The sequence below is a fragment of the Psammomys obesus genome, unplaced genomic scaffold (genome assembly GCF_907164565.1).
Source record: "Psammomys obesus unplaced genomic scaffold, mPsaObe1.curated_primary_1811, whole genome shotgun sequence".
NCBI classification, from domain to species: domain Eukaryota; kingdom Metazoa; phylum Chordata; class Mammalia; order Rodentia; family Muridae; genus Psammomys; species Psammomys obesus.
Genome location: NW_026596051.1, coordinates 17805683 through 17833667, shown reverse-complemented (window position 1 = coordinate 17833667; position 27985 = coordinate 17805683). Strand labels below are relative to the sequence as shown.

At 53.0% G+C, this 27985-nt stretch overlaps 1 protein-coding gene across 2 annotated transcripts in view; it reads right to left on the bottom strand.

Annotated features, from left to right (window-relative positions):
- Positions 1 to 1812: 1812 nt before the first annotated feature.
- Sh3bp2 (SH3 domain binding protein 2) overlaps positions 1813 to 27985 on the bottom strand; it is a 34163-nt gene continuing 7990 nt past the window's right edge. Inside the window, exons 1-13 of one of the 2 annotated variants that reach the window (XM_055624227.1) lie at positions 14199 to 14379; positions 12320 to 12459; positions 11188 to 11290; positions 9737 to 9854; positions 9248 to 9318; positions 8277 to 8371; positions 7913 to 7981; positions 5562 to 6216; positions 4724 to 4832; positions 4441 to 4496; positions 4068 to 4149; positions 3501 to 3560; positions 1813 to 3027 (exon numbers count right to left, since the gene is read on the bottom strand). In XM_055624227.1, the coding sequence (XP_055480202.1) occupies positions 2890 to 3027; positions 3501 to 3560; positions 4068 to 4149; positions 4441 to 4496; positions 4724 to 4832; positions 5562 to 6216; positions 7913 to 7981; positions 8277 to 8371; positions 9248 to 9318; positions 9737 to 9854; positions 11188 to 11290; positions 12320 to 12459; positions 14199 to 14362 (1860 nt within the window). In that variant the 5' untranslated portion in view covers positions 14363 to 14379 and the 3' untranslated portion in view covers positions 1813 to 2889. Of the gene's footprint in view, positions 3028 to 3500; positions 3561 to 4067; positions 4150 to 4440; positions 4497 to 4723; positions 4833 to 5561; positions 6217 to 7912; positions 7982 to 8276; positions 8372 to 9247; positions 9319 to 9736; positions 9855 to 11187; positions 11291 to 12319; positions 12460 to 14198; positions 14380 to 27985 lie in introns of those variants that run through there. The other variant, XM_055624228.1, reaches the window with a different exon arrangement.

Below are 27985 nucleotides of genomic sequence, written 5' to 3'. Positions count from 1 at the left end.
TCTCAGTAGAAAGAAGGGTATAAGTTTACCCCTAGGACAGGACCTGGAGCTCCTATTACCCACCCCTAAACCCTGCCTCACACACTGGGATCCAAAAGGCAAATTTGCTCCCCCAAAGCTGTGGCTCCTGGGGTGGGTGAGGGCACCTCTGGAACTGTGGGAGGTAAACAGAGCTGAGCAGACACCCACAATGATTAGTGGTGGCTGAGAGAAGGGTCAGGGAGCTGGGCAGGAGTCATGGATTCGACTCAAGGCAGAAAAGCAGTGATGAATTCACATGACAATGAGTAGAAAAGCTGGGACTCAGGCTTCTGGAGAACCTAAGCCCTCTCTTAAAAGATGGGTCTACTTCTCCAGCTTAGCACCACGAATGCTGGAAGCATTCAATACATCGTAGCCACCACGTTGTGAATTCCTCTTTCATCCTGTAGGACCAAGGCCAGGACTCTGTACGAAATCCTGCAAATGAGACCCTGGACTTGGGTAGGTCGAAGAGGTAGAGCTGTGCCAGCTGGTCCAGAGTCCAAGAGATAAGACAAGGCTGTATAGGAACCTTTAAGTGAGCCTTGGACATCCACAGTTCAGTCAACTGTTTAGTTAGCCTGAAGGATCCCTCATGTGGCTCCGAGGAATCCCTAAATCTTCTAGTCCAGGGCTAGCAATCCATTAGCCACTGAGCTGATCTCCAAAGCAGGTGTTCCACAGCACACCACACACTCAGCAGACTCCTTGGCACAGGATCAAAACTAGCTCTCATCCAGTCCTGTTTTATATTTTATAGAAATGGACACTGTGGTTGGGTGGGGGTAGTATACACCTTTAATCCCAGCACTTGGAAGCTAGAGGCAGGTAGATCTCTGAGTTCAAGGCCAGTCTGGTCCACAGAGTAAGTTCCAGGACAGCCAGGGCTACACAGAGAAACCCTGTCTCGAAAAAAGAACAAGAGAGGGAAAGAGAATAAATGGTCTCTGTAGCCATTTTCATGACTCCAGTCCCTGATTGAGTTTAGGACAGAAAGGGAGGAAAAATGTCTGGTCCTCTAGGGATTATTCAGAGTATCAAAAGTTCCATATACTCTAAACTTGGCCGTGGCATCCAGATCCTTTTCCTCTGGCAGGCTGAAAGGAAACATCTGCAAAGATGGAGGTGGACTCTGGTTCCTGGAAGCAGATGGCCACTGGAATCCAGTGTGTGTCATTCACTAAACCCCATGATGCCCTGGGGCCACAGCCTACCACCTCCAGAATTTGACTCATCTAGTCCACCACACACCTTCAAAACACAGCAAGGGTTGGGGGTTCCAAACAAAAGCCCCTCTTAGCTGGGTGCAGTGGCGCACGCCTTTAATTCCAGCACTCAGGGAGGCAGGAGCAGGCAGATCAGTGTGAGTACAAGGCTAGCCTGGTCTACAAAGCGAGTCTAGGACAGCCAAAGCTACACAGAGAAACCCTGTCTGGAGGTGGGGGTGGGGGTGGGGAAGCCCCTCTTACCAGACAGCAGTCCCTGATTACTGAGCACAAGTACAGTAATCAGGAGCACAGTAAACAAGGAGCACACCTTTCCTTGTTCTGGAGAGATGGCTCAACGGTTAAGAGTTGTGGCTGCTTGTCCAAAGGGCCCTGATTCAATTCCCAGCATCCACATGGTGGCTCCCAGCCATTCATAACTCCAGTCCCAGGAGATCTGACACCCTCCTCTGGGCCCCTGGGCACCCAGGCACTCGATGCACAGACACACCTGCAGGCAAAATATTCACACACATAAAATAATAAAATAAAAATTTAAAGAATAACCCTCTCCAATACAACGCAGTGGAGCCAGGCGATGCAAGGTCTCTGCATCTCCAGATACATTTATTTTCACAACAAAAGTCCAGTCTAGATGGTTGCACCAGGGGATGGTTGTGGCCTGGTAGGATTTCATGGCAGAAACTGAGGGGACCAATCGGGATCACCCAAACTACTTGGACACCTGAATGCCACTCTCCCCACACATCCTTGGCCTGTCCCACCTCACTCTAGTCAGCATTTCCTGTCAGAAGTCTTCCTGGACCACCCCCACCTCCTACTGGATTCCAAGCTCCAGGCTCCTTCCTGCACAGCTTCCCAGAACATTGCACCTCCAGCAGCACCTCCAAATCACTGCCTGCTCTAGGCGAAGCTTAGCCAGGCAGGACTTGTGGCTGCTCACAGAACAGCCAGCTCCAGTCCCAGGCCAGTCACGCAGTCACTCAGTAACTGCTAACCGGGGCTTTGAAGTTCAGGCTCCAGCCAAGACTGATCCAGGTGGATATGGATCTATTAATTAGCTGTGACTCCCAGATAGTTCACTCACTTAGCAGCCTCTGCCCTAGAAGACTACAGACCACCCATTAGGGCTGCTATCAGCAGCTCTCTCCCTGGGCATTTGTGGTGCTCAGTAGAGCCTGTTGCCCCCTCTGTGCCAATCATACCCTGGCCATTGAGACAAAAGACACTTCTGATTTGCTGAGAGGCAATCATACCTCCTTGAGCCTTTGTCTTAGCATGCCTAAGGACCAGCCTTAGGCCCCATCGACCATCCCAGCCTTGCTTGGTCCCAGCCCACTACCAGGTGGGCATGCTATGGAGACCGGATTCTCTGTCATCAAAGCCCAGGCAGCACTTAGTCACCCAACCTGAGTTCTTGAGAGGTGGGACATGGAAGGGCCGAGTCCGCTAGCCAGTCCTCTAGTAGTTGTGGCCTCCTCCAGCCTGGGACCCAGCCTGCTCACTGAGGCTAGGTGTCTTGTTGGTAAGGTCTGATGTCAAGCCCACTCTTGTTCGCCTTCCCATGCAAGCTGGTCTCCATCCTTGTGGCAGGGCTGTGGCCCCATGGATGCTTCCGCCCAACAGCTGTGTGGAAGGGATGTCACCTGGGCCCAGCGTAGCCGTACGGGTGCCGCAGCAGCAGGCTTTGATGGCTAGGCAGCACATGAGTGTGGTAGTGCTCCACCATGCTGCCCACACTCCCAAACAGAACCTCACCTTCCAGGTAGAATTTAGAATCCTGCAGGGAAGAAGGAAGCCTGCTCAGCAGGGCCTGACTAGCCCATTACCTCAGGCCTATATCTGACTCACTCCTTCCCCTGGCTTCTCAAAAGGGAAGGTCAGTAGTGACAATGGCCCCAATAGTCAGGCTTGCTCCCTCCTGCCCATGTTTCCTGTCTGTCTGTCCACACAATGGGCCTGTTCCCATGCTCCTCTGTTCCCAAGGGTCCAATGTGAGGCCTGCTCTCAGGACAAGGTCTGTGAATAAATCCAAGGGCCAAAGAGGGCTACACAGCACTTCTGGAGTAAGCTAAGGACAAAACAAGGTTGGGGGGCGGGGTGAGACCATGAGGAAGGCACAAATGGCAAAGGACAGGGAAGGGATGATGTTATAGAGGTACCAGTTCCATTTTCAGGGGGCTCACTTGGCTCTTGCTAAGCCTTGAGGCCAGTGTCCCCAGGGCACCCTCGGAGCAGGGCCTAGTCTCTTACCTTCTCAAAGATGCGATAGTTCCTCACTTTGTTAGAGGATTCATCCCACACGACCAAGACCTACAGGAAGGGAAGCACGGAGCAGAGGCTTAGAGGCGGCTGCAGGGCTGGCCACCAACGCCTGAAGAGGGTGGCAGCAATGACAGGGGCTAGATGCTGAAGTGCTTGGGGGTAATGTGAGTCAGGGTCCGGCTACAGTCACCTGTTCAAAGATAGCGCCTCACCCTGGGGGTTATCTCAGCTTAGAGAACCCCCGATGGGTTCTGGGAGCCACGTCTTCATGAGTGAGGTAAGTGAGGCATGGTGTTAATGGAGCCACTCAACCTCTTGCTACTTCCATTGTCCCACACAGCCTCCCTAGGCCTCTGCAAACCCTATCCACACTCTATGGCTCCATCGCAAGGCAGTCATATTCACTCCCAATTTGCAGACATCATTTAGTTCTGAGAACAGAGAGAGAATGTGCTGCTGGGCAGGGACTCCCCCCAAGAAAGAATTCAACCTGAGGTACCAAGTAAGAGGACAGAAGGCTCTGGTGGCCCAGCTGTCCTGCAGCAGCTGCCCTACCTTCCCTGACTTGGTAGAAGAGTTCCGAATGCAATACAGCCCATCCTGAGGCTCTCCATGGGGGTTCGTAGCTTTGAACAACCTAAAATAAAACAGTCAGGTTGGTGGGTGAACCTCCCCAGACAGCTTTCACAGGTGCCCACTAGCCCCACTCTATTGCTTGGCTCTCTGCCCACTCTTGGTTTTAGGTTGTAATAGAGAATATAAAGCTAGAGGGGCTTATGAGAATTAAGACACAACAAAACAACAAAACATCCAGACCCACTGCTATCATATTTCCCGCTGGGCTTGCCCAGCACCACAGTGAGTAAAGGAGACACAAGGCCTCACACTGTGCTACACACAGCAAGTACAAGAAGCACTTCGCACCGACCTTTCCACCTCGCAGGATTCTGTGGTGTTGACAAACACTGAGTTAGGCAGCGGCACCTGAAAGAGGCCAACCGTGGTCAAGGCAAGAGCGGTCCCTCCACACACCGCTGCTCCCCCAACTGGCTGCTGCCTTCGTCGGGAGGCAGGAATTCGCATGGTGCCCCATCCCCCTCAAACCTAGGAGCCCCTTGTTCAGGACAGCCAGTGAGGGGGCCCCAGCCTACAGCTCTCCCACGTCCTTCCGCCTGCTGACTGTGGGACCTGCGCCCTCCACTCGGGCTTGCCTTCTCATAGTCCTCATCTGAGTCCTCCTCGCCAGTGTCAGCCTGTGAGGGCTGACGGGCCTTTTCAAAGGAAAAGCTCCTGAAGCTCTGTCCGTCGGGGGGCGATCGCCTGGAACCATAAAGACAAAGACAAGAATATTAGCACCCTTAGACATAGATAGACCACCCTCTCCTCCCCTCCACACATGACCCAGACTCTTGATGCCAGCCTTCTCTGGCCGCTGTGACTGTAACTGCTCAGGACAGCAGAGCTCTGAGACCCTTGGTCACTGCCCAAAGGAGGCTGGAGAGTTACCCTAGACCTAAAAGTCCAACTAGGAAATCAGGACTGCCATTAATACCATTGAGCAGGGGTGCTGGGCACCTGAGTTCAGGCGTTATCATAGAGTGGACAAGTGCAATGCCCAGGTCCAAGATCTACTACTGACTGGCTCTGGGACTCTGGCAAAGTCACAGGTCTCTTAAAGCTACAAGGAGGTAGACAGATGGGAGGAGGCTGAACAATGCACTCTGACTCCGAGGGGCATCTATGGGAAGAGCCCAGCCCACTGCACAGGTAGCAGGTGGTCCTCTTAAGCTTAATCTCCAGGTCTTGGGGGGATAATTAAAGGAAGCCACACATGGCCTGAGATATAAACTCACATCAGGATGGGCAAGGCTGGACACCTCTGTACCCCTGAATCAGACAGGGGTAGGGGAGACCAGGGTTTCGAGGAAATCCTTTCCACCCTGTACCTATTGCCTCCTCTCAGAATGTAAGGGGTACTGGATAGAGAATAAACTAGGCTGAGGGAACCTATTGGCTGGTAGGCAGAGGCATGAGGCAAGCCAGACTCACTGGAGGTTGGGGAGAGGTGTCTTCTCTGGTCTGGGCAGCACTGCAGGCCGAACAGTAACCTCAGGAATGGGCATCTTCTGTACAGGAGGCCTGGGGGCTACCGGGGGCACAAAGGGTGCAGACTTGGCTGCCTCTCTCGGAGAAGCTTCTTCAGTTATCTTCAGGAACTTGGGCTTATTGGCAGGAACAGGAGGGGGCTCAGATGTGGGTGGCCCTCGGGAAGACAGGTGGAAGGACTTGAGTTTGTCACAGTTCCTAGAGGTGGCAATGGCCACGGTGGCAGGGTTGGAGACAGAGCTAGTCCCATGGCCAGGGGTCCAGGGTTCTGGGCTGGGGCTCACACTGTCTCGGAGGCAAGGATGTTTCCGGAGATTGGGCCCGGTGGGTACATTGCCCAATGGGGGGTCACTCATCCTCCGAGGGGTGACAGGCACCCTGAGGCCAGGTTCTACTCGCACCAGGCCCAATGGCTCTTTCTTTGCATCCTCAGGGGCAGGGCCACTGTCTGGTAGGCCTCGCTTAGGGGGTGGGGGTGGCAGTAAGGGACTTGGGCTTTTGGAGGTGAAGGAGTGAGCACGGGGCAAGTCAGAGAAGGCTGGCTTCCGAGGTACGGGTACAGGGGGTGGTGGGTAGGCTGGTGGATAGGTCAGGGCATCTGCAGAACAACAATAACAAAAAGAAAGCAAGTTGGTATCCCACAGAGGCTGGACCACCACCACCCTATATTAGCAACAGGCAGCAGGGGCCAACCAGAAATGCTCTCCTCACTGTCACACTTTCAGCCTGCCAGCAGCAGCTGATTCAGCACGCATTCTTCATGGCCTCATCCTCGCCCTACCTCATGCCCAATATCTAGCCCACCACCCAGCTTTCCCTAGGCCCAGACCACCAGTGCTACCAGGCCTTCCCTGTCCATCCCCCTGAAGTCAGCCCATACAAGGTTTCTACAACGTAAGTGTCAGATGAAGAGCTTTCAAAACTCCCACAGGTAAGCAGGATAAGGACTCCCAGGCTTTCACCTGAGCAAGGGGAAAGGTGAATTCTGAACAACAGAGGTGAGCGGGAATGGCCAGACCACTGGGATGAAGATGAAAGCCTGTGTTTATAACAAACTAAAGGCACTGTGTGACATCTAGCCCAAATGTCATATGGACCATCAGGACAGTAGGCCCAGGATCAGTGGGAATGATAGGAGACGAGTGAGGCCTGAGGCCCGAGTGTCCCTCAGCCACAGGGAGGGACGGGGATGTTTCTCAAGATGTAAACACAGGAGACAGAAGAGCAAGAAGGGCCAGAATGCCAGGCACCTGGAAGAATGAGGCCAGTGAGGAGTAGGGCAGGTCTGGAGTAGGAGGGAGAGTGGCAAAGAGTGTTCAGTGGAGGCTGAAGGCCCACTGTATGTTCTCAAGGACAGAGACTTCACTTTCCCCACTCTTTGGAGCTGGGTAGTCAAGTTGAGGACTGAGGCAAGCTGTGTGGGAGGTAGGAAATAAAAGTCAATGGTCTGGTAGCTGAAGGAGTGTCGGGAGAGCTGACCCAAAGCAAGGGAACAAGGAAGGTGAAAGAAGGACATGGGAAGCAAAGGTTAGGTCACTGGAGAATGAAAAACAGAAGATGGGAGATCATCCCAAGACATAATGATAGATAAGACAACGCTGGAGTGTTTTGAGAAGAGGAAGCAAGGAAATTACAAGATATAAGGAGGTGAAGGCCAGAGGGCAAGACAAAGACATGCCCTTCCTACCCAGGCCTGACCTTCCCTGCCACTCACACATATGGCTGTCTGTATGCTCATCTGCCTTGGAGACTGTGTGCTTCAGGCAGTGCAGTGAACACTGAGGCCACGGATGACAACCTGGCCTACAGCTCTGATCTACAGAGAACCTGTTGCCATGGGCAATGGACCTACCTAAGATCAAGCCACCTCTCAATGATCCTTCATTTTCAGCCTCAGCCTCCAGGACCACCCCTCCACCCTGACCCTCCATCCACATGAGGTTAACCTGGGAGGCGGCAGGAGCAGATAAGCAAAGCCAACCAGCCCCAAACCTCTGAATACTTGGATCACAGCAAGGAAACTGATACCAATCAGAGCAAGACCCACAGCCTGCTAGGTGTGGTGGTACATGTTTTGAATTTTAACTCAGGAGGCAGAGACTGATAGATCTGAGTTTAAAGCCAGCCTGGTCAGGAAATATACAGGACAGCCTGGGCTGCAAAGAGATCCTGTCTCAAAAACAAAGCAAACAAACAAACAAGACCCACCAGCCTAGGAGAGGCTCTGTTCTTGGTCCCAGTCCCCCAGTTCCCTACCCACCAAGGAGACCCCCAGGCCCAGCTACCCTACCTACCTTCAAGCTTCATGGGTCCCGGGGAGTCAGGCTCCAAGTACGAGTCGTCCTCATCTTCATGTTCATAGTCTACATGTAATGAATGGAAGATGAGACACAACATAGTCAGGCCCACTTTCATGCAGAACAGGGTGGTATGGCCCATTATGCTGTAGCACAGAGCTCCACTCATAAAAACGGGGGCACCAAGAAGATATGGGGTTGAGGATGAAGAGGAAGGATTTAAAACCTGAACTTGCACTGCTAGAGGCCAGAGACCAGGGCAGGGAGCAAAGCCAAGCATGCTTTTCTCTCCTAGGCAGCCCAAGTGGGTTCTACTGTCAGCAGTCACGTGGACTCATGGCAGGCGCAGAGGTGGTCTTACCTTCGTTGTCTGTGGGGTATGAAGAGAGGCTGATGTCTATAGGTCTCTCAACTGCACCATAGAAGCTGTCCGTGTCTGAGTTAGAGTCACTGAAACTGAGAGCAAGGAACAGGCTCTGAGCACTAAACTAGGTTTTTCCCTTGCAGTTGCACGTGGTGCCCCGTGCACACAGGAACATTCCCAACACCACAGATGCTCACACCCACTTGGGGATCCATAGGCACACACAGATATGAACATATACAGACGCAAGGCCAACCCCTCACAAACGTCATATAGAGAGACATTTAGACATGTGTATACATGCAATTCAAGGACAAACATAGGGACTGAAAGCTCGGGACCGTCCATGGGGGCCACCTCCCTGGCCCACTGTGGCTTTTGCCACCCTGACTGGCTAGAGGCCTCAGAGCTGGGTCCACATGTCTACCTCTCTGATGGCCAGGAGCTCTGGATTCAGTCCAGAACCTCAGGACAGCCTTGAGAGTGTCCAACCCTCTCTGGACCTCAGTTTCATTGATTAGGATAGGATTGGCTTATGTTCCCTCGAGAGCCCCTGCTGTTTGCTGGGCCACCTCATGGGTGAGGATGCTGAGACCAGGAATGACTGAGCTCCCCCAAGGGACAGAGCAGACACCAGGGAGATAGGAACCCAAAGCTCTGAGCTGTCAATGCTGGGCCTCCAGGGCAGGGGAGGGGAAAAACATGGAGGAGCCCCAAATAGGAGTTACAAATAAGTATAACAGATTGAAACATGGACAGAGCTAGAGGACAGACAAGAACAGAGATGGTGTACCCACACTTGGACACGATTATGTACGCAGCATGCGCTTCTACATACACGAAGGTTGCTTGGCACCTCCAAAAACCTTACGGGAGTGATTCTAAGCCAAGCCTCCAGGACTGGAAGGGGCCATAGGAGCCAAGAAGCCCCAGGGCCTACCACCCACCCATCACATCCTTCAGCATACCTGGTGTCTAGAGATACTTCCTTCTTCTCATGGAAGTGGCCGATTTCCCTGCGTAGCAAGGCCATCCAGCTCTGTGGGTCAGGAACAGCCATAGTAAGCATGATGTTGCCTAGGACAGGGTCCCACTCCGCCCTCTCCTCATCGCTGTCTAGCTGCTATGTAGTAGCCATCAAGGTCCAGGGAGAGGAGCCTACTTGGTTCCTAGCTAGGTCCAGACTAGATTGTGCGGCTCAGATTTGAAATCACCCTCTAGGGCAGCAGCTGCCCCTTAGCCCTTTTGGGACTATACCCTGCTGGCATATTCTCATGGTGTATACAGGCACCAGGCTGTGGGGCTGATCCACCTGGATGCCCAGACCCCAACCACATCTTTCTCTTCAGGATCCTAGCCTCCTGCCTGGAGCTGATGGGAGGCCAGGGCCCGGTAGTCAGTGTGCCACTTCAGGCAGGACCTGCCCAGCTCCTGAAGCCCTGCTACCTCCTGATCACCTTGCGCTCATCCTCAGAGGAGGCTGAGAAGAACCACGTGCGATGCTTCTTGCTGATGTGAATGATCTTGAAAGGGAAGACGTTGTTGGACGTCGTCTCCTCCGCTGCCCGCATCACTCTGAGGGCACATTGCCACAAGTCACCAGCTTGTCCACTCTCAAGGAATGGGCTCATCAACCCCACCCCTGAATTGGTATCAGCACTCAGCATCATGGCCTGGGGAATATGGGCAAATCTGGACAGTCTCTGCCTGCTCATGCTCTCGGTAGAATGCCTAGATGCTTCAGGGAGACAGAGGGGTGTAAGTATACACTGCTCTTCCCAGGAGAGCAGTGTGCAGGCCTCACAGACAAGGTCCCATCACTCTCGTTGCCCATCAGCGTCATCAAAAAGATACCACTCCCCAGCTCTGCCACATGCTGGACTGCCTCTCCACTCTGTGGCCTGTTCCCTGAGGCAGGGCTTTCTCTGAGATCAGTCGGCCTGGGGGGAGTCCTGCTGGCTGGGCACCTAGGCCAGGGTACCTGCCTGGCTTATCACAGGTCCTGGCCAGGGCCTCTCAGGCTCAGCCCGCCAGTTGGGTTGGACAATCTCTGGGGTACAATCACATCTATCAACGGGCTGAGTTCACGGATTGGCTGGCACAGCAGGAGGGCCACCAGTCTGGGGAAAGTGACTAGGGAGAGGAGCTTTGATTAGCTAGTGCCTAGGGTTGGACTTGGGACCTGGCATGGCTGCTTTGGCAAGGCTGGCTCATCAAGATGTTATCTGAGGTAAAGCAGAGACCCAGAGCAACTCTAGAACAAGCAGGAGGGGCTTGCCCTTTATGAGGTGGTGAAAGGCTCAGTCTAACGCTACAAGGTATAGAGCCTGGATACCCTACATTTCCCAAGGCCACAGGAAGTCACTCAAGGTAAGCGATAGGCCAGCATGTAGGCATTAGCTCAGGTTATTTCTGCCTATTAGTCTAGAAGCCCTTGAGGGCAAGTTTGTGAATTCTGGCTGGCTGGCCTAGCCCATAGTACCAATGTAGCAGGGACCTGAAATGGGACCTGGTAAGACCCTAGAGCCACAAAGTCCATGAAGAGCCTGAATTTAGGACAGCCTGGGATGGACAGACTCTGAGCTCCTTGGAAAAGGGCTGTGGTGACTGAGGAGCAGGAGCAGAGGCTGAGCAAAGATTTTACAAGGTGGTAATTCAATGGAACCTCTGCAGAGCAAGCTACCCAGGCCCTTGGGACCTGAAGCCCCAAGAAGCCCCTAATAAAGGCCTCACCCTATACATCGTGTCCCACCTTTTGCTCTCAGCAAAGGCCAGGGTAGGTAGGATGTGGGGTATCAGCCAGCAAGCAGATGAAGACCATCTCAGAAAAGCTAGGGATAGGCTCTGCGGTGGGGTGAGAGGGAAGACGACTGACATGGGGCTGGTCAGCAGGTCAGCTACAACTCACCGGTTGTAGCCATTCAGCGAGAAGGCACCCTGCGGGGAGGCGGATGTGCTGCTCTTGAAGTAGTAGATGCAGCGCTTGTGGATGATCACAAAGCGTAGGGGCCCTGGGAACAACACAGCAACAGGGGTGAGGCACAGAAAAACCAGTCGGCTCCACTCTGGGGTTCTCCCCAGAGGCCACGGGCACCGTGGGAGCAGACCTCTGAGACTGCAGAAGGGAGAGCGGGGTGCTGAGCTGGTATGCCTTTCTTTCTTTGGGGTCAAATACAAACAAGTTCACTGGCATACTGAAAGTCTTGGGGGACCACCCCAGGGAAGGCCTGGCCACCCAAAGAAAAAAGGTAGCTTGAGGACTCATGGGAGAATAACAAAGGGTGGAGCCTGGACCAGAGGCCTGAGGAGGCCACAGCAGCCTTGCTTGGAGCCATAGGGCTGGGTTGGGCGTTGGGGGTAACTGGCAGGGCAAAGAGCAAAGAGAGCAGACCTTGGGCACCCAGAGTTGGCTGATAAGGGGCACTGAGGTGGAGCTGTTCTCAAACTCTACTGTTACTGCCCAGAAAAGCCCTTCCCAGGTCCAGGGACAGGTTACTTATGGTCTTTCCTTAGAGGTTGTTTATGCATTGATGTGCAACAGGGTCCAACAGTCCAGAGTACCTCAGCTAGGCAACACAGGGGCAAAGTCCTGGTAGAGGGCACTGCAGGGGCAAAAGCATGGAGTGTCCATGGCTGATCTGAGCTGGGCGAGGCTCTAAGTGCTCTTTGCCTTCAGCATCCTGACTTAGTTGGCTCCTGACCTGGCACATGAGTTCATTCTGTGTGACTAACCAACTCACCCACAGCTCACGCACAAGGCAAGAACAGCATCAAGGGGCCAGATCTATCAGGCCACTCTGAGGCCCTCCAGCCTGAGCACTCATGACTAGCTGGTTAGTAATATATACCAAAGGATCATCCTTTCTCTGCCTAGCTACGCTATGCTGGACCCCGTGACAAGAACAGGCTAAGGAAACTGACATCGGGTTCCCCAGGTGTGCCAGTGCCAGAAAAGGAAGAGAAATCCCAGAAGGCCCATTAGAGCAGGGCAGAAGCAGGGCCATGGCTCCCTTTGAGAGCCCCACGATCCTGTGACTCACATTTGAGCAGCTGCAGCTGGGTGCCGCCTTTCTTATGCAGGTAGCCAGCCTTGGACACACCACCAGGCATGGTCAGCAGATTCTGGGCACCAATGGCCTTCATGGGGACAGGCCAATGCATTTCCTCAGCTGCCATGAAGCTACAAGAGACAAAAGAGACAGGACTCATCCAGGGTAAGCAGCAGGGAACAACATGGCAGGGGGTCCTGGGAGAGCACTGCCAAGACCTAGAAGGCAGTGTGGAGGGTCAGGTCCATGGAGAACTCTTAAATCCTCAGGCTTCTGAGTGAGACTCCAGGGTTGACAGCGCTATATAGTCAGTTCCCAGTCCTCTTGGCCATATGCTTGACTCCAGAGCACTGAGAACCATCCTTTTTACCATCATGAGTTCATCGAGCTCATGGCCCCATACAGGCTGGGGCAGGAATGACTGAACGCAGAAAACCCTAACCTGAGTACATCAGGCCTTATGCCATATCTACCCATGGTTCCAACGCCACTTGAGCTCACAAGATGCTTGTCTTAGGTAGGGAGTCAGGGATGGCTTCCTGGAACAGGGGGCACCCTTGAAAGTGTCTGTTCCATAATTACAGGACTGAGGCAGGCTCTCGGCACCTTCTCCACCAGGTCTGACCTTCAGTGGAGAGGAAGTAAGGTCCTGAGCTGTCCACCCTCACTCAGCAACTTCTGTCTCTCCCCCGTTGGAAGCTGTAAGGTCAGACAGTAGAAGAGCAAGCCAAGAGTCCCCACTTTCCAGGGTCAAGGACCTGGGCTTTCTGGAGCATATCCAGCCTCAGTTATTAGAGCTATAAACTGGGAAGACAGAGCGGATTCAGCACACCCTTGTCATCCGTGCCATGAAGACCATTTGACAGGTTTGTTAGTATCTGCTTTATCAGCCCAGGGTATCAGGACTCAGGCTTCTGTCTGTGGGGAACCCCAGGTACCAGTCACATTAGCTCCCTAAACTGGCATTGTTTTGTTGGTGCCCCTACTCATCCCATCAGCTCCATCTTGGGACCCCTGAGGAGCTGCATGGGGACAAGGTCAGTGGCCTGCTCTGAACAAGATGGGGTGGCTAAGGCCAGGTCCAGAAGGGCAGGATGCAGAGATCCCTATTACTATAGTGCCAACCTTATACATACACAGAAAGCATATACATATACAGATACATATACAATACATATACAGAAAACCTTCCAGGCCGGAGGTGTCCCAAGCCTGGAAGCTCAGCATTTGGAAGGCTGAGGCGGGGAGATCTAGAGCATCAGAAAATGAAAGAGAAAAGGATGGAAATCATTCAAGCTCTTGGCAACTGTCGTGCTCACTCCATCAAATTGTGTGTTAGGGAATTAAGTTCACAGGCTGCCTTAGCCCTCTGACAGGGTCCGTTGGCTACGCCTTTCCCCCCATGCCCCCACCAGCCACACCAGATCCTTAAACACCAGAGAAGCACCTGGTCCATTGTCCCGGCCAGCAGGAGCAGGGGCAAGGTCAGGGCCGTTGGTCCCCGAACTGCAGGCGGAGGTTCGGAACAATGGCGCGACCACACCCCCGTGCAAACGCCATGGGGGGACCGCGGGTCCTAGCACAGCTGTGTGGTGCAAGGAGGTGCCCACGCCCATCCATGAGAGGTGCTGGCAGATGAACAGACCGAACGCCAGTCTTGGAGCCCCCGGCCGGCCGATTCTGGCTGGCCCACACTCGCCTTTGTTCTGGGTAGACGCGAGAGAGCGCCTGGGGCTCCCGGGACTCATGGTCCTGGGTCGTGGTGCAGAGGTTGGGGGCCTAGGTCTGTGGACTGGAAGCCTGAGAAGAGTGCGGGTGCTCAGACCCAGGGCTGGGGTCCCAGATCCCGAGCTCGGTGATCAGTACTCACGATGTCCACGCGGCAGGCACGGCCGGCTTCCGGGGGGCGGCCAGCGCCCTCCTCCCCTGTGCGCAACAACAGGGTCCGGAGCCGGTCCCACCGGCCGCAGCCTCGTCCTTGGAGCCCGTCTCCCGCCAACCCCAGCTCCGAGGCCGCGACCCAGAGCCCGCCATGCTCGCTGAGCCCCAGGCCCGGGCGGCCACTGGCTCCTCCCCTCGCGGGCGGCGGGGCAAGGGCTAGGGGCCAGGTGAGGAAGCGAACCCGCCCCTCCACACGTCAGTTTCTCCACCCACCACGGGTAGTGGGCCACCAGAAGTGGAAACTCGGGAACTGGCTCCCATACGGTCCAGAATCAAGAGCTGTCTACACAAACAAGGAAGCTGCCGATGCAGAGTAAATCCCGCTCAGATTCCCAACACCTGAGGATCCCGAAGTCCCCGCCTGTGGATCTCCACCTAGCTCGGCCCTTCTGCATGAGCTTCTGTAACAGGGCACCCTACTTCTTCTGATGGTATCCCCATCATGCCACCTTGCCAGTTCCACTCTGTGGGTCTCCCTTCGGACAGAATTCCCCCGAACAGTCAGGGGTCCAGCCCTTGGCAGTTCTCACCTCCTTGGGCTCCTCTGGGTATCAGTCCCAGAAGAGTGTCCCTGCTTGCCCAAGGTTAAAAAAGCCCTTGTTCCCCCAATAAGTATCCTCCAACTCCCACCATAATACAGGCTGCCCCAAGATGGGCCACCCGTGACAGAGAAAGGCACATTTGCTCTTCAGTGGCAGCTCTGATATCTTCCTCAGGCTCCATGCCCATCCAGGCGCTTCACCCTGGTGTCCAAGCCTCTCTATCAGGCAAGCTCTCCAGGTCCCTTCCTACTGCACGCAGCCTTGAAGTCCCTGCAGATTTCTCACTCCAGCAGTCTGGCTGCCTGGTGCATTGGTTTCTGGAGGAGCACTTGCCATCTTACCCAGAATACTAAGCTGCCTCCTTCCTCTAGCCACCCTTTGGATCCCTCTCTCCACTGCTCCACAGCCACACCTCTCCCTTTCTCCACCAATTTCCCTTCATCACCTTCCACAGCGTTCCCATCACTTCTTTATTCTAAATGGTATGGACACAGTCCTGACTTTTTTTTGGGGGGGAGGGGTAGCAGGGAAGGGCCTCCCAGGCTTTCCTCTACCTCGAAATCCTCCTGCCTCTGCCTCCCAACACTTTAGTCCTTCCTAAATCAGTCCTACTCCTACCTTCAACTTTTTTTATGGGCCCTGCTCTGCCCTCTACCTTCTGTGTCTCTGTGCACAGACCCCAGTAAAACAAGCCCACAAGAATTCACCTTCGTCCAGGTTGTTTCCACTTCCTGCTGTTGCAACTGAAGTAATTCATCCTTTAAATATTAGATTCCCAAGAACATGAACCATATACAAACTCTCCCAGAAAATATAAGAGCAGAGCCACAAGGCCAGGATCACCTAGTACCAAAACCAGATAAAGCCATCACAAGACATGAAAACTACAGAGCAGTAATTCTCTGAGTTTTTTGTTTTGTTTTGTTTTTGTCTTGTGTGGGTTTCTCTTTTATGATAGACTCTCATGTAGCTCAGACTGACCTTGAACTAGCTGGGTAGCTGAGGATAGCCTTGAACTTCTGATCTTCCTGCCTATACCTCCCACGTGCTACAATTACCATGCGTGGTTTACGCAGTTTATCCAGGGCGTCTTCATGCTAGTCAGGCAATCTACCAACTGAGCTATATCCCCAGGCCCAGATCCCCTTCTGGATATAGGCATAAACATTCTCAAAAAGATGCTAGCAAACTGAATCCAACATCATATAAAAAGAACAGGGAGATTTATCCCAGCAATCCAAGGTTGCTTTAATAGCTGAATTCAACTAATATAACACAGTATATTAGAAAAGAACAAAACCAAATGGTCATCTAATAGATACAGAAAACCTACTTGCTGAAATCTAAATCTTCATAATAACAATACTCAATAAACTAGAAACAGAGGGAACTTTCTAAATCTGACAAAAGGCATCTAAGAAAAACTTCAGCTAATACAGCTAGAGGTGAAATGCTGAACATTTTCCCACTAAGAACAGGAACAAGGCAAGATGTTGGATCCCATTGCCTCTTTTCAACATTGTATTGAAAGTGCAGTCAAGGCAACTATGTAATAAAAAGAAATTAAATGTTGGGCTGAAGAGGTGGATCAGTGGTTGAAAGCCTGACTGCTTTTCCAGAGGACCTGAAATTGCCTGAGTTAAATTCCCAGCACCCACAGGCAATTTCACATTTGTCTGTAACTCCAGTTCCTGGAGATCTGATGTCCTCTTCTGGCCTCCACAAGCACTACATACATTTGGTGTACAGACATACCTGCAGCCAAAACATCCACAAACATAAAATAAAATACAGGTAAATCAAGTGTCCAGACAAGACAAAAAGAAGAAAAACTAAACAATGACTAGATGATCTTATGTCGCATAAATTCCAAAGCACTAAGGAATTATCAGGACTAATAGATGTTTTGCAAGGTGGAAGGATGTGAGATGAATATATAAATTTCTGCATTGTGTTGTATGTGCTAGCAACAGATAAGTCCGAGAACAAATGATTTTCAGTACTCTCCCCTCCAAGCAGTTACCCACGACTGTTAGAAGGTTCTGACCCCAAGCTGGGGCCTTCTCTCTACCTGATACTGACCATAATAGGTTATAATTATACCCCACACTTAGCTTTCAGGCCCAGCAGAGTGGGAAGCCAGGGTGCTCCAAGTAAGGTAAACTGTTGCTCCTAGTGGGTAGTCAGCCTGAGGATTGCTGAAGGAAGCTAAAACAGAGCCCCACTCTCACGTGTCTGGAGCTGCAAGCAAAGATGCGGCCTACCTCCTCCTGGCCCCATGCTTGGGTGGGGTGGGTGCAGGAGTAGGGCAGTTTCAGCCCATCTTGTTTCACCTGAGTGCCCAGCAGGATAAGGCCTGGCTACTACCCTACCATACTCGGAATGAAAGTTCATTCAAGATCAAAGCCACTGACTAACCCTGTGGGAGAGGGCATCATGAGAGCCAAGTTATACTCCACCATCATCTCTCCCAGGAATGTCCTCGCTTCAGAGACAGGACTGACATTAAAACTCCTCTTCAGACAAGCCCGGCCTGACACCAGGCGGGTAAGCCAGGGTGACCCCAGCTCAGGAGCTCAATGCCAGACCAGGCTATGAACCGAAAGAGGATGTGGCACCTGAGGGTGAGTATCACGCTGTGCTAGAGTTCTTGGAGAGTTTTAGCCCGGCTTGCAGACTCCAGCACCTCCCGCGCCTGGGAAAGCTGAAGGGAAGCTAAGGAACTCCTGGCTTGCCTGTGGACATGATGAAAGCTCTTAGCCACTGACTGACCTGGCTAGACACCTCAGTACCCATAGCACCGCCTCAGCCCCAGGGACCTGAGAGCTAAATTCAACTCATTCATGCTAGAGAACAAACAGTTCATGGAATGAGGTTGCTCAGTTCCCTTCTCTGTGAGAACAGCGGCCTCAGTAGGCTGAGTCACCGTGGATGGAGTTTTGAGGGAGAGTATGAGATGGAGGTAAAAACCCCGCCCAGCCCATGTCTTCCACTGCGTCTCCATCAGCAGAGGAAGCATGGGAGGGCACTCCTCAGACTCCTCTGTTAGCCTAGCAACAAGCCCTCTTCTTAAATGGGAGGCTGTGGCGACAGGAACTCACTTGCCAGGCTCAGGGTGTTGCATGGGCCCTTTTGCTTGGAGTTGCAGGCCTGCCTGCAGCAACAAGGCTTTGGATATGTGTGAGTCAGTGACGGTGGCTAGAGTCCATGAGACCTAGGAGAAGTTGTGTAATCATTGTTTGTGTGTATGCATGTGGACATGAATTTGGGCCCATAAATTTATGTGTGTGCTTGTATGCACACCGAGAAGGCTGGACACCTGCCTCACGTTCTCCAAGTCAACTCTGCTTCTGTACACACCTCCTCCTCACCCCATACTTGATCTTGACTCAGGGGACCCTGCGGCTGAAGGCTGCTGGGAGAAATGGACAGAGCAAGCAAATAAGAACCGCTCTGTGCCCCGAAGGCAGCCTGAACAAGTTCTGAAGGTTCTGTGGCCTGGACCTGCCCTGGAGCTCTGCGGACCTACAGGGGCCAGCAGCCATCACCTACAAGAGCCCACGCATAAGCTGTGGCTCTGCACGCCTGGTCAACATCTCGGGTGTCACACTCACACAATTTACATATGTGTGCATTGATACACGTGTGTATATGCATGCGTGTGTGAGCCTATACACAAATTCAGGATGTGGCCTACGAAGAGTCTGGGCTCTGACAGCCCCTGACAGACACCTGCAGGTATGTCCCTGCCATGAAGTGTGACCAGGCTGGACTGCTTTTTGTGAGGCTGCAGGACAAGGCAGGGCTGGGGGTCCCAGTCCAAAGAGAAGGAGACTGGGTATCACTAGGACACTTGTTTACATATATGTTATCACTCAGGTACACACATGTACGCATGATCTCATAACACCCTTAATGTTACAAATACACATGCACTCATTGTGGTGGTTTGAAGGAGAATCGTCCCCCAACGGCTCATATATTTGAACGATTGGTCCCCAGTTGGTGGAACTGATGAGAAGGATTGAGAGGCCTGGCTTGGTTAGAGGAGGTGTGTCAGAGGCGTGGGCTCTAAGGTTTCAAAAGACCCGGGCCATTCCCGGTTAGCCTTCTCTGCCTTGAGCTTGTAGATCGGATGTGAGCTCTCAGCTACTGCCCCAGTGCCACGCCTGCCTGTCTGCCACCATGCTCCCCGTGTGACGGTCACGGACTCTAACCCTCTGGAACTGTGAGCTCCAAACGAAGCACTTTCTTTCATGAGTTGCCCCGATCGTGGTGTAGGTCACAGCAACTGACAGGACGCATATGAACTCAATGCTCTACTTCACACTTTACAGGCTGGGACACTGGGGCCCAGCGGGGAGGGCTCAGGACGTGCCCGGCACTCCCCATGGGTAAGGCTTCAAGGAGCACCCCGCATCGTCATCTCAGCACCCTGATATTCCAGCCATTGGTGCTGTCATCGCCACAGCACCAATGAAGAAGCCAGTAACTCACGCAAAGTCGCCCATACACTCTGGTGAGTCAGAGCACTCACTCTGCCCCTCGGGTGCAACCCACAGCCTCAGCCTGACACACTCCTTTGGCTGCGCTGGCTCACGCTGCCTCACAAGTTCTTCCGTTTTAGTTTCCCTTTCTTCCTTCCTCTTCCCGGAATCTTTCTCTGTTAGAGAATCAAAACTGACATTCTAGAAAGGCCTAATGTCCAGCCAGACCAGATAACTCGGGGATGGCCACGGGGGCCGCAGCGCTGTCAGCTCACAAGGACAGCCCCCGCCATCAGTTTCCTGAGACCTCGGGATTATCCACTTTATGTCAGCTCCTTGAGCACAGCACTCTCACACAGGCAGCCAGGACTTCACACAGCTACCTTTGTCCTCTCAAGTACACACACACACACACACACACACACACACACACACACACCACACAAACACACATATATGCAACATGTGTAGGCACAGAACCTAACACTAAGACCACCCCAGACAGGGCTTACAGTGGGAAGGGCTCATAGGCCTGGACTTCCACTCTGGTGGGCTGACTTCCACCTCCCCGTAGCTGCTGTTGGGTCTACACCTGAGGGAGTGTTAGAACATTAAGAGTGTTCTAATGGCTAGTTCTCCCTCTGGGATCCATTTGAACCACTCGGATCTAGGGGATAAGTTAACAGAGGCCAATCTCCTTAGAGACTATTGCTTCTCACAGGACCAAGTCCCATCAGTCCCTACTCCAACCCCAGCAAGAACTACAGTCTTCCCATTCATCCCCCAAGTCCTGTCGTGGCTAGGCCAGGGCCGCCTCCAGACCCCCATATCCAGACCTCTTACCTCATGGCACTGACCCAACACATGGCACTACTCCTTCCTGTGACCTGCTGGAGATAGGTGTCCTTGAGTCCAGAAGGGCTATTCAGCCCAGGAGCTGCGGGGAGGGACCGCACCTGCATGTCCCCAGCATATGATCTTCGAGCTCCTGGCCACTACCGGAACTGCCCAGCCTACAGAGCAGCTCAGTCGGCTACATGGGGTTGGGGGAGCTGGGGCCAACAGGGTTTCCTCCCTGTATGAGACTTCCTCTTACTGAGCAGGCCCAAGGAGAAGGCAATTTTTACTTCTACACGGCAAGGTCCTAAAAACCACCCGGGGCCCAGGGCAGGACTCCCATCAGCCTGCTGGGTTTGGGTCCGCACTCACCACTGTAGAGATCCTCAGCTCTAGGGCCATCTATGTTCCTATGAAGGCAGTTTCTTGATGGTTGCTTCATGGCTATCTCATGCTATCAGACAAAGAAGCCCCTCCCAGCTTTGGGTGTTTGGCCTGAGGAAGCCAGTGCTGACACCTCCTCAGCAACTCCCTCCCTCACCAACAGGTTCTTCTACCCAAAAGGTACATACTCAGAGCTGTGTCTTACACCTGGTGCCTGTGGCTTTCAAGATGAGTGTTTCTGCACCTTTTGACACCAAGGAACTGAGGGACTAGGACGGAGCTTGGGCCCAGACATCAGTCTCTTTCTACAAGGACGCTTGAGTCACCTCTCCACCTCAGCTCAGCTAACATCTGGCTTTCCAGAAAGCACTTTGCAGCCTCAGTGGGAAAGCACAGTTCTGTTGTTTCAGGGTTCCTGCCCAGTGTCCCCACAGTCAGTAAGTGGGGAAGCAGGAATTCCAACCCAAACCACTGAGTAGCTGTGTTTCTCCTGTCTAAGCCTCAATCCCAGGACAGGAAGAGGTAGATGGAAGGGGGGCCAGTTTCTGAGACTGAGGGCCATGGCAGAACTGACTACACAGATTATAGGGTTCCCAGGAGTGGCAGAATCTCTACTTGGCCCAAGAGGTTTCATGGGACACCCTCCTTCCCAGCTCCACGGTTTCACCTCTCTGTGGCTCTGAACACCAGCTCCATGACTGGCTGTGCAAGTACCTGACCATTCACAGGCCCAGGCCCGTACGTCAACTACTCAAAAAGGACAGTTCGCTGGTGAAGGGGCTCCTATCTTCCCTGTGTCTGTGGCCAAGATCTCCAGGCCCCCAAGGGGTCCAGTAGATAAAGACCACTGGCTGTCTCCTGGAGAGTAGACAGCTTCAGCTTGGCTCACAGCTCCCCAGCCTCCCTAAGCCACCAAGCTCTACCCTCTGAGATATTCAAAGGCAGTCCCTGCCTGCTGCAGAAAGCTAGGGCAGGGGGTGACTGGGGCATGGGAATATAGGCTTCTCATTGCCTTCCCCATTCCAGCAGGGTTGAGCTAGGGGAACAGCTGAGGAGCCCTGGAGCATACAGCAATGAGTACAAACGAGTGAGGCAGTTCCCAGAGGGCACAAAGGTATCCAGGAGATGTGGGCTCCAGAGGACATTCAAGGCTCAGGGAGGCTTCCTGGCAGACAGTTCTAGGTCTGATTTCTAGAATGCAACTGATTTCTAGAATGCAGCTGAGGGAGTCACAGTGGGAAAGGCGCAGGGTGAATGGCATGGGTGAGCTCAGAGGACTCCACAAGCAATGAGGTAGCCTGGACCCAGGGAGACTAGGGGTTGAGATTCTTGAATCCCACCAGGAGATAAAGCAGGAGCCAGGCCGCTCTCGAAAGTTATGTTAATCCCTTACCAGGCAATGGATGGATATAACCTAAGGAAGAGGTGTGCACCAAACCCCACAACCTGTTCTTGTTCCCACACTCCTAAAGGAAGTAGAGGTAGAAGAGGGCCGTAGGCCACACCCACCCTGACCCTTAGCCAGGTCTCCAACCTCAGGCCCTGACCTGTGGCCCTGTCATTACCAGCATTAGGCAGCCCTGACTTCCCTCTATCCTCCTACCCTGGACTGGTACCTTAAGCTCCAAACTCACGGACCCCCCATCAGGCCAGACTCAAAGCACTCACCAGAGAAGGTAAGAGGTAGCCAGCAAAGCTAAGTGTGTGTGGAGTGTGGGGGAGGGTTTAGCAGGGTTAATCAGAATTAAGACAAGAAAGAATTTTCACTCAGGGGTTGGGGATTTAGTTCAGTGGGAGAGCCCTGGGTTCAGTCCTCAGCTCTGGAAAAGAAAAAATAAATAATTTTTTTTTTCACCCACAGTGCTGGCACCTCAAGCCTCCTAGGAGGCTGGTCTGGCTCACATCGGTACTCTACTAAGATTCAGGGAGGACAGCATGAACTTGACCCACAGCCAGGGATCAGTGTATTAGATTGGAACCCACTTCCAGCATCCAGGACACCTATTCCCAACTCTGGTATCTGCTGACCAGCTTTCTGCACAGCTCAGGCACTGAGTGAGGCAGAATCTTCTGAGTGAGGGAGGAGAATCTTCCAGGCTCGGGATAGGTGCTGAGCCCAGGGAACAGTGGGAGAACTGCCAACGGGTAACCTCAACCTCTCAAAATAAGATGTTTTATATCAGCCACTCCTATCGGGCTTATATCCACTCCCCTGGGTCTAAGGCCCACCCAAACGACCCTCTCTGGCCTGGAGCCCTCTCCCCTTTCCAAGCCCCGCTCTGCCTACTATACGATGAGGAAGGGCTACCAGGATTCCCAGGAAGTCTGTCTAGGCCGCAGAGTGGGTGGCCTCGAGGGCCAGGTGCTCTTCTGAGCCACATGCCGTGTAATTACAGTAGTCTAAGTGACAGCTCCCCAAAGGATACATCTATATCTTGATCCCCGTAACCTGTAAACATAACCTAGGTTGGAAGGGGGTTCTACCTGTAATCTATGGTTTCCATCCTGGACTGGTCAACGGCAAACCGCCCTGAAGATGACGCTGGAGCTGGGCATGGTGGCTTATGCCTTTAATCCTAGCACCTGGGCGGCAGAGACAGGTGGGTCTCTGTGAGTTTGAGTCTAGCCAGGGTTACACAGTGAGACCTGTCCTTTAAAAGAGGATGGCACAGGAGACCATGTAAAGACAAGAGACTGGAGTGAGGCCTCCCAACACCAACGGAGCAGACAAAAAGGGTCCCTCTACCAGCCATGTAGAAAAGTGCAGTCCTGCTTCTACCCTGGTTTTGGACCTGTGATCGCTAGAACTGTGAGGGGTAAGCTTTTACTGTTTTCCGATCTCTAGCGTTGCCCCAGAAAGAGGACCAAAAAGGAGCCTCACCCAAGGTTTTTATTGATTTTTGGGTTGTTGTTGTTTTGTTTTGTTTTTTGGGTTTTTTTTTTTTTGTTTTTGTTTTTGTTTTTCCCCGAGACAGGGTTTCTCTGTGTAGCTTTGACTGCCCTTGCCTCGCTTTGTAGAGCAGGCTGGCCTCGAACTCAGAGATCTGTGTGCCACAGTGCTCAGCTCTCACCCAAGTTCTTGATGGGATGCCAGCTGCCTTCTGTTTTGATCTGACCTACTTCCTGATATGCCCTCTAGGGAGAGGCTGGCTCTGCAATGCTGCATCTGTCTCAAAGGGGCTATCCTAGGCTGGCTTCCCTGATGTCACGTCCCTCTGGAAGCCTCTCACCGCTCTCATGCATGAGGCATGATACCAGGCCCAAACCCACCAAAACTGTTGGTGTCTATCTCACCCCTAGACCTCCTCTTCTTTGGCTCAATCAAACTGTTTCAACCACAAAGCAAAGACCAAGCCAACTAGCTGGCCAAGGGGATGTGGTGAGACCACTGTTTCCTGCTCTAGAGCCTGGCCATTCCCAACACCTACATTCTGAAACTGAAAGCAACTTCCTTTGAGGCTAGAACTACCTTGTCCTTTCTCTGGAATTACATCAGCAGCCCAGCCCTTCCCACTAGTGTCACTAAAAGTGACTCTAGCACTCTTCATTGACCCAGGTCCCACTAAATCTTCAGGGGCCCAAAAAGATGGACGATGAACACTAGAAGATGGGCTTAGGCCATCCACAAGGCTGCATCTCTAGTGTGGTCATAACCAGCACGTCCCTGAGCCCAGAGTGTGTGACTCAGAGCTAAGCTAATGAACACAAGAGTCTTTCATAGAACTGATGTCTGTTTTGGCTGTAGCCAAGGCTCACTGACGGATGCCCTAGGACACTGACTAGGTGAGACCACCTGCAAGACACGGGCTAGGCTGCTACCACATGTCTTCATGTCCTGGGATGTCTGACGGGGGCCTTCCTTTCCCAGGCTCAGCACCATTATTCCTAATGAATGTACCTGAGCTGCTGCATGGTGGCATGTCTCCTGCGCTGAGGGCAAGCTGGAAATGATGCGATCCAGGGCTCTAGGAGACCCTCACACTTGGCTCAGAGTCTGCTCCGGCCAGGAGGGGGCGGTACACTGTCTTCAAGGTCAGGTTCCATGATGAAAACACTAGGCCCAATATGGTGAGGGGTGGGTGGGGCCGGGGAGAATGAGACAGGCCTGAAGCCTTCTGTGAGCTGCTCTCCTGCCTCAAACCACAAGCCAGCAGAGGCGTTTCAGGATTCACACTTCAGTTCATCACAAACACAGACAAATTTCCACCTTTCGATTGCTTGTGCACTCTCTAGAGTGCTGACGTACAGGCCAGGTCCACCCCCGCATTCCTGGCACCTCACCCACAACCGTAGCCTGCGTTTTTCATGGTTCCACCCGGCTTGGCACGGAGGAGCCCACCACTCCCCGACCCAATGCAGCTAACAATGACCCAGGCCTTGTACTAGACCCTGGGAGCTGGCCCCTGAGACTCGAACTCAGTTCTGAGTGTCCCAGCTAGGGAGCATCTCTCCACCCAAGTGACCTCTGTGAACAGATTGGTTCAGTGGTTAGAGAGCAGATTCGCCGGGGACACCTCTGGCTCCTTCTCCTCCTAGACTTGTAACTGACCCTGAGCCTCAGTTTCCTCACCTGAGGAGCAGGTCCCACAGCTTCCATGTGGACCATCCACTGCGGTGGTGGACAGGTTTACTCCCGGACACTAGCTTCCACTGGCAACACCTTGCTCAGTCACACTGGAAACCAAAGAAGTGTTGGAGGCCGCTTCGGAAATGCCCTTGCTTGACATCGGGCAAGACTTCCCCATCACACTCTCTTAGGTCTGGCAGATATTCCATCATTCCGGCTGCCCTTGGCAGTGTCAGAATCTGATCCAAGCACACCAGATTCCATTCCATCTCCACGCAGAGAATGCCAACCTCCCTGCTTTCCAAGGCCCCATGTCCAGACCTCTGTCCCTTCCAGCTCCTCACAGAGTCTGGCTCCTTTCATATTCCTCCTGCTGTTGCTTCTATTCTCCCCCAGCAGCAGCTCTTGGGGACAGGGACCTCTCCATGTCCATCCGCTGCATGCTCAGTGCCTGCAGTGTCCTGTATGATGTCGCTATCTGATTCTCCTCATAGGCCTTGTCTGTATCCCAGGAGCTAGTGCCCCAATTCCCAATGGCACTCAGTTCATGGTGCTCACTTGCCAAATGAAACCATCTAGATCAATTGTTCTCAGCTGGTGGGTTGTGACCCCTTCAGGGGTTAGAACAACCTTTTCACAGGGGTCACATGTCAAATATACTGCATTTCAGATATCTACGTTACGGCTCATAACAGCAAAAAAATATATTATGAAGTAGCAACAAAAATAAAATTATGGTTGGGGGTCACTGCAACACGAGGAACTGTATTAAAGGGTCGCAGCAACAGGGAGGTTGGAAACCACTGCTCTAGGCTGCTGTACCCACCTTCTTCATCCTAGCGGTAGGAAGGGGGCTCTGTTTACACGAAGGATTTTCCCTTAAACTACGCATCGTGGAGCAATCACCCTCCCCTGGGTGAGCTTTTCCTCACAGTGTCTGTGCTGATAAAGCAAAGACGGCAACCTGCTAGGACAGCACACACCCACACCCTCACACCGGCTTTCTGCTGAGCCTCTGAAGCCATAAGAAGAGAGCAAGGGCAAAATCTGCCAATAACATGTCAGCATGCCTGCAGGGGAGCACTGTCTCCTCTGAGGTTGACTTAAGCTGACCCCTGGTTGGACAAAGAATTCAACCAAGGGTAAGGCCTTTCCTGGTCTAGCCTGCTCTACCTCGCCAACTCCCAGCAGCTGAGAAAATAGAGCTCCTACCTACCAGTCCCACCTAGGGACACCTACATCATAGGCATGGGGGTTAGGAATGCAGAGAGGATGCTACCCATGGCTGTATCAGGGAGACCCAGCAATCTTTCTGTGTGCCAAGGCTATTAACTTGGGAGCTCACAGTCCCCTGTGCCAAGGTTAATATTCTGTCTTCTTCGTGGGGACACTGAGGTGGCTTCACTGTCCCAGGATCCTAGGAGGCATTTTTCTGCTAAGCTGTGTTCAGAGCAGCCCCAGGGCCCACTCCCAGAAAGACACTGGTACTCCCCTCGGCAGAGAGTCCATCCACCATGAAGACAGCAGTGCTGGGCCCCAGTCTCTGTAGACAGGGCAAGAGGCCGGGGCCCAGAGGCTCACACCAGAAAACTCTGGCAAAGAAGCAGAACCCCGGGCCTCAGTTTCCTCCTCAAAAACTGGAAAGTCCCCAGAGACCCTGGGGCTCAGAGCAGAGGACGGGTACATGCTGTCTGCAGTGAAGAGAAGACAAGTGATATGGAAGAGATGAAGCCTGGTCTCTTACTCAGTGATACTCTGGCACCCAAGTACTAGGGCAAGGGGAGGTGTCAGAGCACTGCTGTCTATGGGCAAACCCCAATGCCTCGGACCCCAGGATCCAAGCTGGCACCGTCCTCTATTTGGGGCTGCCTATTAATAACCTGTGGAAGTAGCCACCTCTGACTCACACCCTTGTGACAGCCATTCCACCAGAGACAGTGACACATCAACCCACGTCGGGAAGCAATGTTTCATGTGAGTTAGCCAAGCCAGACGCTCACACACACAGTGTCTCAGATAAAGCAAAGCTTGTGCAAAGGCCTTGGGGTCAGGACAAGAGAAGGTGCACACATCTTCAGACGGGCAAGACAGAAAGAAGCAGACAGGGTCTAAGCCCCTGGGCCCAGGCACCAAGCCCCAGTCCCAACTTCATCCCCTTGGGCTGATGCAAGTCACTTCTCTTCCTGAGAATGCTACTCTGAGGACCAAACCAAATGGCTCACAGAGACTTTGTCACACGGGGCACTTGGCCTAGTACTGGTACCAGAGTCCTTGGGGTGAGGGCACCCTGCTGAGCTTGGATTCCCAGCCCTGGGGCACAGAGACAATGAGGGAAAACACTTGGCATATTGAGTGTGGCCATGAAGTTCATGCTGGGGGGAGATGAAATGAGAAAGGGAATCAGAGATCCACCCCCATTGCTCTGTGACAGAGCCGGGGGCAGAGGTCAGGGGTCAGCCTTGACACACTGAGTAAGCGCATGGTGTCCTGGTGCTGGCCCAGAGCCACCGTACCAGACAAACACACCACTCAAGTGTACCTCCAACCCCTTTGTTGTGATGCAAGCTCTTGCTATGTTGTTGCCCAGATGGTCCTGAGCTTGAGACGGTAGTTAGCCTCTGAGACAGGCTAATCCTTAGTAAATGTTTAGATCTCTTTTCAGGCAACACCTTGCTCTCTCACTGAGTTCCTCTTAGGGTCAACGACAGGCCATTAAAGGTAGCAGGTGATGGTTTGGGCCCTCTGCTGGGCCCTCTGCTGGCAAGAGGCTGTGGGGAGCTGCTGCAGCCTAGGCCTAGGTCTCAGATTGGACAGTCAGAGAGAGATAAGGACAGACCAGAAGGAAGGTACTAGGGGACTCACAGGAAGGGCTGTGGAGAGGGACCAAAAGCAGGAAGGA